General features: G+C 36.3%; 1 protein-coding gene across 2 annotated transcripts in view; it reads right to left on the bottom strand.

Moving 5' to 3' along the window:
* Positions 1–10,092, bottom strand: part of LOC103156654 (interferon-induced protein 44-like) — a 31,970-nt gene extending 21,878 nt beyond the window's left edge. Inside the window, exons 1-10 of one of the 2 annotated variants that reach the window (XM_007578784.2) lie at positions 9,296–10,089; positions 8,947–8,987; positions 8,090–8,134; positions 7,900–7,917; positions 7,666–7,699; positions 6,744–6,951; positions 5,857–6,003; positions 5,560–5,728; positions 3,520–3,620; positions 2,846–3,440 (exon numbers count right to left, since the gene is read on the bottom strand). In XM_007578784.2, the coding sequence (XP_007578846.1) occupies positions 3,279–3,440; positions 3,520–3,620; positions 5,560–5,728; positions 5,857–6,003; positions 6,744–6,951; positions 7,666–7,699; positions 7,900–7,917; positions 8,090–8,134; positions 8,947–8,971 (909 nt within the window). In that variant the 5' untranslated portion in view covers positions 8,972–8,987; positions 9,296–10,089 and the 3' untranslated portion in view covers positions 2,846–3,278. Of the gene's footprint in view, positions 1–2,845; positions 3,441–3,519; positions 3,621–5,559; positions 5,729–5,856; positions 6,004–6,743; positions 6,952–7,665; positions 7,700–7,899; positions 7,918–8,089; positions 8,135–8,946; positions 8,988–9,295 lie in introns of those variants that run through there. The other variant, XM_016664511.1, reaches the window with a different exon arrangement.
* Positions 10,093–11,595: the final 1,503 nt, after the last annotated feature.

The raw sequence follows: 11,595 nt of genomic DNA, 5'->3' as shown, positions 1-11,595 counted from the left end.
GGAGGCATTACCCAATAACTTTTTAACTCATATTTCTTCCAGATACATTTTGTATTTTTCACGCTTAATGCAACTAAACAATAGTGCGCTGGTTAACAAATTCAACATAAAGACAGGCGAATATTACACACACCTAGTTTATGAACTTTACATAATGCTAAAATTAGCTAGAACATTATGGTAACAGGGTCAAAATATGTGACTGTCATAAGTTGTGAAACATTTCTTCTTTGGACTGTGGAGCTAAAACTGTCTCATAATTCACAAACGCACAGACCAAGATTCACAAATGCAGGATGAGATCCACACTCGTATTTCTTAATTTACCAGCTCCTTCTGACCTGTGAGTTGCGTTGCATTTGTATGTTTATTTTGAGGCTCCCCTCACGTCTCAAAATTCGCAAATCTTTTTTTTTTTTTTTTATAAATGGTCTATCTGATTGGGTGATCAGCAACCAATCATAGCTTCCTTGTTTCACCCAATCATATGAACGAAGCATGGGGTACCCTATTTTTCAGCCAATCACTCTGACCCAGGATGGCTAAAATAAACTCATTGTAAACAAAAATGTTTTGTAATGAACTGGTATCAGTGGGTTGTATTTTCAAAGCTAGATATGAGTTTACATATGAAAGTTTCTCACAATAAATGGAGTAAATCTGTGACAAGAAAACTGAAGAGCATGGACTGAAACTGATAAGGATGGAGAGATAATTGATTCTGTTCGTTTAGTCCAAACTTTTTTTATTTATTTGCAAATTATGGCATTTTTGACATTTCATCAGCTGATGAAAAAGATTAATATTTATACTAAGATGTTACCAGGATGAATCCAGCTCCTCATCTAAAAATAACAAAATTCTAAAAGAAAACAAATATTTTATTTATTGTATTGTAAATTTTCAGCATGTCATATGTAGATTCTAACGTTTTTGGATGAGACTGTCTCTGTCTAAGAATAGCGGCAGACTGATAAAAGATGAAACAGGAGGAAAATAGCCTGATAAACTAACAAAACTGGAGAGAATGATGACATGTAAAGATATTACTTAATTTTGTCTTATATGTTGTATTTTAAGTGTTTCTCTCTGCTATTACCTGTGGTGTTTTTCAGTTTTTCACATAATATTTTCTGCTCTTATTCTATCCAGACCTCTATGATCATGTTGCTGATGGCTCTTCAGACCGAGGAGGGCTTGCAGATCCAGAGATCAGCTTCTTGACCAGAGTTCACTCATCTCAAACACACACAATGTCCTTAAATATCAACTACATAAGTTTACACACTCACACTTCATGTATTTATGGACACATAGGTGTCCATTCAGAAACACAAAGGGATTTAATTTTATTTCTCCTGTAAATCTGAACATGGCTGTCTGCCAAGATATGCTACACCTCACGCTCTCTTCATATTTCATCTCCCCTGGAAATATAATATAAAAGTTTTGTTTGGTAGTTAAATGATGTGCACATCCCTGAATAAAATAAATCAACTGACGGGACAGAGTTCTATGGAGACCTCGAGGGGACATGAGGGAAAACATTTATTTTACGTTATTATCTCTTTGGTGCAGAACACTGATGCACAATCGATTTATTTACTGCATGTTTATGTCTTTTAAGGCTAAGATGAAACGGCACTGAAAGCAGCACTTCAAACCATCCAGACTACGAACACAATAGAGACACAAGCAAAACTGTCAGATGAGTTATTACCTGCGATAACTCAGAAATAGTCCAAATAGTTTGGATGTATTTTTATTTCTTTCCTACTTACAGAAAGTTTGTGTTTATATCATAAAAAGATATAAAACATCAGATATTTCACAAGGAGATATTAACATTCCTTACATAACCTTGTATCAAGGCAGAAAGTACGGCGGCCACCGTAAGAAAGGCTTACAGCATTCAGTTATGCCGCATGAATTGATCAGTAGATCATTGCGAAGGACCACAAAAGACAAAATAAAAGTTCACATGTCGCCTGGAGGGCTCCGTAGAGTTCTGAGGTGGGAGAGTCGAGTCATCCGCTTTAGTCAGCACTAACCAATAGGAACACTTCTTTCATCGCTTGTCTTTAGGCCCCGCCCAGAATGTTCATGTGAGATTCGCAACCAAAACTTTTTGAATTCAACCAAAGAAATTGGGAGAATCAAAAAACAAAAAACTTTGAGAATTGCAACCAAAAACTTAGGCTCTGAACCAAAAGATTCTAACGTGCAAATGAATGTTGATGTTCAGCAAATAACTTTTTCACTTCATGAGAAAAAAATAATTTTAATAAAAAGAAAATAGTTTTTTAAACAAAACCTTTTTAGTTTTTTTTATATTACAAATATTACAATTCCAAAAGTTTTGACCAGTTTTATTTGAGTTTTTGTTGTTATTTTTTTTATTGAGTAATTGTGAAACTAATTTAACTCCATATTTATTGAGCAGTATTTTGACCAGGATAAATGGATAAATGGTGAAAAGAGAAGCAGAAGACATGCACCAAATGGACAAAGATGCTCTACTGAACCACCCAGAACCTGTAGAACACAATATTTGGATCAATCACACACATATTTAAGTTTTCAAGGTTTTATTTCTGTTAATTCAGATTTTTTTTTCCATTCACATACCAAAAATACATTTCAAATTAGAGTACTAAACATTTTGTTCTATTTTAATTCAATTTATATTAATAGAGAATTAAAATATTTTAAATTCAGGTATTATTATTATTGCTATAAGCAGAGCTTACAGCAATAATAATGCAACACAAGCCTCCATTCACTCAGGACACAGATGCTTCCCTCTCTGAATCTCTATCACAGGAAGCAACTTTCATTCAGGTTTCTTAATTTACAATGAATTTCTTTAGCAATTTCAAACTAACAGGAAAGTTTGATGAATGTTACAGAAAACTGTTGGTCTTCCTCAGCGTGTCTTTATGGTTTGTGACATGGTTAATCAGAGTGGAACACATTTATTTACTCTAAATTGGTCCTCTTCTTATACCTTGTCATTATTTTTACTCCTTTGTTGACTAACACATCATCTTTATTTCTTCTAAGTCATTTTTGTTGTCTACTGTATCTTCTATGATGCTAATGGTGTTTTATATTAAACCAACTTAAAGAAAAAACAAACCTACTATAATCAAAGCCCCTACTGACTTTTATTTTTTAATTTCATATTAACCCTAATATTTCACCTCATAATTTTAACTGATATGAACTATATTACTGCTGTGATTTTCATGCACATCCCCACAAACTGTTCTGCAGCTTCACAGTTTGTCGGCGTAGTCGTCTCCAAAATCAACCATCAGCTTCAGAGCACTCAGGATCAGAGTGTCGACGTCTGGTTTCAGCTGAATTTCATCACTGTAGTTCTTCATTAGGAGGATGCAGTTCATTGGGATCCCCAGCCTGGAGCTGAAGTCACCCATCTATATTTCAAAAAATAAACACTTATGTTGAGTTAGTTTTTTTTTCTCTCCTGTTTGAATAAATCTTAGTAGAACTCACCTTTTTCTTTAAATGCTTGCTCCTGTAGACGTTTCTCAGATTTTTTTGTGTTTCCCCACAGGCTGAATCAATGTGGGTGAGAATCGCCAGCTGAGGGATTCCTGTGGATACCGAGATTATTTTCTTGTATGTTGACATTGAAATTAATTCTTCTCAAATGAGCTGTAGGAGCAAGTTTTTGAAGTGGCAAATATGACATACTGTAATAAAAGACCAAAATGTAAAATGTCACTAATGTTTTAGGGTTGGAGGCCTCTCCCTTTGTTCTCCTGTCATGATGGATCGTACGGCTTTTCTAAACACCATGAAATGTTTGAGAATGACAGTAGCTGCATTCCGTAATTATTTTTTTTTTTCACATTTTTATACTTACAGGTGCTAGTAAAAAAATTTAATATTATGAAAAAGTTGACTTATGTCAGCAATTCCATTAAAAAAAATTGCACTATATCCATTCATAACACACAGACTTTACAGATATATTTTAAGTGTTTACTTCTTTTAATGTTGATGGTTGTCACTCATAACTAATGAAAACCCCTAATTCAGTATCTCAGAAAATTAGAATTATATTTAAGACCAATACAATAAAATGATTTTCAGAAATGTTGCCAACTGAAACATATGAACATCAAAAGTATGAGCATGTACAGCAGTGTCCTTGGTTGGGGCTCCTTTTGCCCAGATTACTGCAGCAGTGCAATGTGACATGGAGTCGATCAGTTCGTGGTGCTGCTCAGGTGTTATGAGAGCCCAGGCTGCTCTGATAGTGACCATCAGCTCTCCTGAATTGTTGGGTCTGGTGCATCACATCATCCTCTTCATAATACACCAGCGATAGAGTTAAGGTCAGGAGAGTTTAAAGACTAATTAAGAACAGAGATGCCATGGTCCTCAAACCAGGTATTGGTGTTTTTGCATTGTGTGCAGGTGCTAAGTCCATCCATCCATTTTCTTACATCCTTATGCCATTGGGGTCGGGTGCCTATCTCCAGCTATCAACACGTGAGAGGTGAAGTACACCCTGGACAAGTCGCCAGTCCATTGCAGAGGTGCCAAGTCATATTTTAAAATTAAATCTGCATCTCAATAAAATTGGTCAGCAGCAGGAAGCTCTAAAACTTCCTGGTAGATGGCTGCATCACCAGCAGATGACATGGCAACCCAAGTCATCACTGACTGTGGATACTTTGGACGTCAAGCAATGTGGATTCTGTGTCTCTTCCTCCATACTCTGGAATCTTGAATTCCAACGGAAATGCAAAATTTACTTTCATCACAGAACATAAGCTTGGACCACTGAGCAGCAGTCCAGAGTCCTCATCGTCTTCAGCCCAGACAAGACGCTTCTGATGCCGTCTCTTGTTCAAGAGACAGCTGAAACTCATGTCTTGCATATTTATCTGTGTGGTGGTTCTTAAAGCACTGACTCCAGCTGTAGTCCATCCATCTGTAAATAGTTTTTTTTTCACAATCTTCACTTTTTTTACCACATTTTTTCCTTCCCTTCATCTCTATGCATGTTCTTGAACACAGAGCTCTGTGCACAGCCAGTTTCTTTGCAATGACCTTTTGTGTATTACCCTTTTTGCAAGGTGTCAAAGGTCGTCTTTTGGACAACTGTCAGGTCAGCAGTCTCTCTCCCTTGATTGTGTGGCCTACAGAACTGGACTGAGAGACAATTTAAAAGTATTTGCAGGTGTTTTGATTTAATTAGCTGATCAGAATGTGGCACCAGGGATCTACAATATTGAACCTCTTCACAATATTCAAATTTTCTGGGATACTGAATTTGTTGTCATTAAAGCTAACAGAAATAAACATTGAAATATAGCAGTCTGTGTGTAATGGATTTTCACATGTTAGTGGAATTACTGATTTAAATAAGCTTTTTCATGATTTCTACTTTTTTTGACCAGCACCTGTTTATTTTGTAACCTCTATGGCTGCTGGAGAAAAATGTTAGTATTTTTGCTTACTTGCATTTACAGTTACATTACTTTACTGGACGCAAGTTTATGTTATATTTTTGTTTCTTACCCAGCTCACTGGCTGCTTCTCTGATTTCCTTCATTTTCTGTAAAACAGACTGATTCATTTCTGGTGCATTAGCGTCATAGATGCAGACCAGAACATGAACTCTGTCACTGATGGACGGAGAAGAGTTGTAACCAGGATCATCTTCAGAAAGAGAAGATGCAGGATTGAACTGTAGAAAGAATGTGACGTATATTCAGTACAATTGCTGCAAACATATATTTTCCATATATAGCAAGATAATTCTAATAGCTTTAGAAAGAGGAATTGTTTAAGAGTAAAAGAAGTATATATTTATACCTTATAGCCATCCTTCACATGACCCTTCAAGGCTATTTTGATGTCGTCTGGTCTGACTCCAGTTCTGTCCTCCAGACCCATGACATCATTGAACACAAAGGGATAAAAGTTTCCCTTGCCTTCTTTCTTGATTTTATAGGTTTGATACTGAAAGAAAAAGAAAAATGAAAGATGTTTTTATGTAAACAGCTGATATGTAGCTGCTACAAATACATTTAAAATTTTGAAGCAGTAAATGTGCTTCAAAATACATACATTAGTTTAATTCTAATCTTAAATTTGTTTTGCAAAGTAAAAATCTGAACATGTTGCTACATACGTCTTGGTGGGATAGTTTCTAACATTAGCAGACTGGCTGGCCTCACAGTCATGCAGTACTCTGTTGTTTTACCACAATCCCTCAAACTGCATCATATCAAATGTTTTTTCTACCTCTGCTCTGCTCCAGTCAGGCAGATCTCACCACACAGCCGCAAAGTTTATCCGTAACATGAACAAGTGCAGCAGGGCCGCCCAGTTGACAGATCAGAAAAACTTGTGCCATAAAGCGTGGGCTGTCAAAATAAATAGTCTATGTGACCCTTATTATCCCCACCAGACATGATGACAGGTCAGATGACTCTGCTTGTTGCGGCTTGCGGGAGGTTAGCATTGTTTTATTTTTCTAACTACAAAATGTTTTTGTTATGACTTTTGCCCAATAATTAAATGTAAGCTTTATCCAATAAAAGAATCACGTTAGCTGTGGATAGAGGGTGAATGAGGAATGACAGCAATTTATACATTTTATTAAAAAACAGTATGAGCTGATCCACCAAGCAGAGATGTGTAAGAAGTCATAAATCATAAGAATAAGCCTTTAACATCAAACAAGAAGTTATACTGACTATTTTTGTAAAACTTTGATCAGAGGTTGTGGAGCTGGCCAGAGCCTCATTGGTCATTCTCCCTTGTAGGACGTTGTTGACAGAGTTGATGAAGCTGGACTTTCCTGCACCGACTGGTCCACAGAGTAAAACTCTGATGGCTTCCACTTCTTCATTTTGAGGTTGAAAATTATTCATGTACTGCAGAAGTTCCTGTTTGTTTTCACATCTGAACAGAAATAAAGGTTATAATTTAAATGACATCCCCCAGAATAAACTTCTGGCTGCTCATCAGCTTTGTGGCACAATTTACCATTTTTGGGTTATTTTGTAAATGCAAGTTTTAGACTTGCATTTACAAGTTGAAGTGGTAAGGACTTTGCATTTCAACACATTTAACAAAGCCACATCTATATTGATTTTTATACATTTTTATAATTTAACTTTCCCTATGGGATAAATGAAGTCTTTTTTAATTAAATCGAAAGTGTTTGTTTAATGTATTAATGGCTGGAATCATTATAGCTATTGATGATGAGCTCACAATAGGAAGACAGTAAATGATCTATAAAGTGATGTTATGATAAACCAAAGCCCTGGGAAATTACAAGTTAATAATAAAAAGAATATAACACTGTAAAAAAAACTTATTCACATTGTATTTTAAAATGTATACAGTATGAACAAAAACTAAAAATACATATTAAAACTGGTGTTCACATCAGGCTCCAATTGAACTGAAAAATTGTGTTGACTTTAGTAAAGTCCAGTCTGTCCTAGACACTGATAATGGTAATGTGGGTGTGTGAGGGTTTCACAGGGTGTATGCATAAAGGAAAGTGACCTGGGCTGTTGGATAAATTCCTCCAATGTTAAGACATGAGATATGGTGAAACAGCAACACATTGGCAACATGCAGACGTTCAGAAACAAATGTACTCACTCCCACGTTGTTTCTCTCCATGGAGTTGTTAAAACTGTGATGGAGAATTTAGAACAATGTTTAAAAAATATGTCAGAATAATTTGCTACTGATATTGCATTTGATTAAGTACATAGGTAGTGTACAAGCTAAGTAAAGCAATTGTAATTATACAATAATAGTAATAATAATAATAATAATAGAACCACAAGCACATTTTCTCTGTAAAAGCCTAAATAAATAAGTTCTACTTACGTGGAGGCGGTGGAGGAGCTAAACACAGCAAAACAGATTAAGTTTAATTAGGCTAAATATTTTAATTTTAAAAAGTGACAGATTTTTACCTTTAGTGCATAGAATAGTTAGTAATATATAAAACAGATTGAGCTCTTCAGTGAGAAGATGAGTGCATTTCTGTGTTAGAGTGAAAAGCAAAAGTACTTACCGGGAGCCGGCTGAGGGGGAGGCGGCTGAGGGGGAGGCGCCGGTCCTGAATGATAAACCAGTCATAATAAATCATAAAAATATTTTGCAGTTCCAATTCAAATCATGCTTCAATTACTATACTACTAGGCTTCATTTAGTGCTTCCTACACCATTTTGCCTGCTATTACAAGAATGCTTGTGAACTTTAATAAGAAAATACTAGTCCCCCATCATTTTCTTGCACATTTAATATTTTACTGTAAATAATTAGAGGGATTTTATTTTTGTACATGTTGAAAATCCTCCCCCCCCACCTTGATTGTCACAGCTGTTCTGTGGCATGTATTGTGAATATCATCCCATTGATCTTAATTGTTAATTAAGTTTTCACAAAACAAATACATAGATAGCTTTTAGCATATTTAAACATTACTAGATCTAACATTTAATAAAATCTCTGTCATCTTCTCATGGGTGAGTTTAAATCAAAATGTCTGGGTGTTGCTTTCAGGGTCCCACAGGGAGCTGTACTAGACCCCACATTATTTACATTTTTAAATGTATTTATTTGTTTGCAGATGATCCTGTTTATTCTGATGACAGCTATTGCAATCATATACGTATGATGTTTGCATACGTATATGATACTGTTATCAATGTGGATTGATAATAGTATTAATATAAACAATGTAACCAAAGTAGTGTTGATTAATAGAACAAAATATTGGCTCAAAATACATCTAAATAAAGTGGAAATGAGTTGATTGATTGTAATTTTATTTCACTGAAGTCATTTAAAAACTCACAGTAAGTTAAAGTACTTAAACTATTCTCTGAACTAAACATCTGTCACTCAAACAGCCCTGTGATACTTACGAGGTGCTGGAGGCCGATTCCCCATGACTGGGAACAACAAGCTGAGAGAGACAATGAAGAGTTAGATTTATTCACTTCACCTTCTTTTTTTTCCCCTTTTTTGTTTAATGTTTTTTGTTTAGAACTTTTTTAAAGCCATAAATGTTATAATTCAGTTTTACTCATAAGAATATGAAGGAGCCTATTTGTAGCATTTACCAAGACAAACCCCAACACGTTATCAGAAACACTGACCAGCTCAGACAATTAAAATACAAAATAAATTAGATATATTGCCTAAAAGTTTCCAGACACATAAATTCATCAGTCAGTGCAGCTGAACTGCAGGGAGTTTTCCTGTTGAACCTACCTGAACAGGTGATGAGCTGCAGAGAAGAAGGACTGTCGAAGTGGAATAAAAGAAAGAGTTCAAAGCTATTTGTAGGATGTTTTTGGTTTCACTTTTAGTTTGAGTAACTTATCTGACTGATAAGAAGACCCAGTTAATTGTTAACAAGAATACATTCTGGTACTTTGTTCTGGTTCTTTCTTTCTGCATAGTGAAGTCTTATCTACCATCTTATGTTACAAAACAGGTTTATTGCACATAGAATGTACATGTGGAAAACTAAATACATAAACTAAAATATGTTGCAGTCATAGTCTTTGTTGGGATCCTGGGTGTTTTTTCTGGTTGCTGCTTTTCCTTCCATCCACTAGGGGTCGCAGGGAGGCTATTCCTGGAGGGCTTGGACCTGCTGCGCTGATCTGGTTCACCTGCAGCCCATTATCTCATCTAGAGGATCTGAAGAGGAGGAGGCAGCCTACACTTCAGCGCCAGAGTGTTTTGCCAGTTTTGGTACTACAGGCCACCTGTTCACTTCTGGTGTTTGCTCTCTTTGAGAACTCCTCCCAATCAGCATTTTCTTCACCTCTCCTTGTGACGCCGGTGGATTTTACCCACCGGATGCCCAAGTCCCTGTTACCTCCTCGTTGTGACCAGATCTTCCAGAATCTCCACGTAGGCTGTTCTCCTCGCTCCTGCCACAGAGAAACTAGGTCTGACCTTGTCAGCCCTCCAGCGTCGCCTTCACTGCCCTTTAGCTCAGCAGCAACCCCCCTTTTTCAAGACATTCACAAAGGAACCATCAGATCTGCTCTCATCCTCAATTACTTCACCTCAAGTAAGAACATTCTAGTTTTCTGCATATTGCCATTTCTTACAGCCAGTGAACTCACCTTTACTCTCTCCTCCTCCAGTCACCTGCCCAGAGCGCTGATCCATCCCTGGAACAAACCGTTTGCCTTTTCTGATTGTCATCTTTGTAATAAACATCATTTTACTGATTTTCCGAGTTCTTGCATGTGGGTCAGAAGATTAAAACCCGACATGACAGTCTTGAAGATTTTTTTTTTATTTTTATTTGAAGGGGCAGTGTAGTGTAAAATCACCTCTTTTCAGCTTTACATAATATCATAATGTTATTCACTCATCAAAAACATACCTGGAGTGTTGCCTTGATTCATTCATGCATGTTTGTGAAATCCTTTAATCTCCATGGCAACCATTCAGCCGTACTAGGTAGAGCTAGCTCTGTCTTCAAGATGAAGCTTCAGATATTACAGTGGAAACCAGCAATCAGGCCTGAAATCTGGGAGTAGTGATGGACTCTGACCTGAACCTTCATTGCCACATTAAGACAGTCGCAAAGTCGGCCTTCTATCACCTGAAGAACATTTCCAAGATTAAAGGACTAATGTCTCAGCAAGACCTAGAGAAACTCATCCTTGCATTTATCTTTAGTCGCATCAATTACTGCAAAGGCGTCTTCACTGGTCTGACTAAAAAATCCTCCAGATGTTGCTGCTGGTGTTGTCACTAAAACGTTAGAGCAAATCACACCAGATCTAAAGTCCTTCCACTGGCTCCCTCAGACAATAGACCATAAAATACTTCTGTTATTCATAAATCACTGAAAAGCTCAGTGCTCAGTGATTTAGAAACTTGGTTTATTGCCGTTAGGCAGTAAACACCCTGATTTCACAATTAGTCACTGTGACTGTTTTTATGATGTTTTTGTGATGTAAAGCACTTTGAACTGCCTTGTTGCTGATAACCAAATCAGGCTGGTCCTGGTTTGGCTGAAGGTAAAAATGTAGAAGCACTGTGTTTTTTGATAACATGCTATATTGTATTTTGTAGCATTTTTAAAAGTTAACCAATGTAGAAGTAGATAAGGTTTTGGTCAGATTGCCTCCACTGTGCTGTGTGTTCACAAGCTTTCTGGAAACCTTTGAGGTCACACAAGTGGTTTGTTTGAGATAATAATTCATAATCCACAGGTCTGCCTACACACGTGTTTAAAGATAATAGTAAGATTAGTGTGCAGAAACTATTGAATTTTGAAGAAGGCAATAACAAAAAATCTCATACAAAATCTAGCAAATTGACTGAGAAAAACGGGTCTGTTAGTCTTCTACTTAATCACTAAAACTGAATATTTGCTTTCAGCTGCAGATCGGATTGTCAATTTTGTTTTTGATAAAATTTTACAAAGATGAAAGGCTTTTTTGTCTTTTGTGTTTCTCCAATACCTCAGCATGTTGTTATGGTAAAAATAAATAAATAAATAAATGAAACTGCTTATTATCATCCATCCATTTTCTTTC

The sequence above is a fragment of the Poecilia formosa genome, unplaced genomic scaffold (assembly GCF_000485575.1).
Source record: "Poecilia formosa unplaced genomic scaffold, Poecilia_formosa-5.1.2 Scaffold491, whole genome shotgun sequence".
NCBI lineage: Eukaryota > Metazoa > Chordata > Actinopteri > Cyprinodontiformes > Poeciliidae > Poecilia > Poecilia formosa.
Note: the sequence above shows the minus strand (reverse complement) of the source record. Positions and strands in the feature narration are given on the sequence as shown.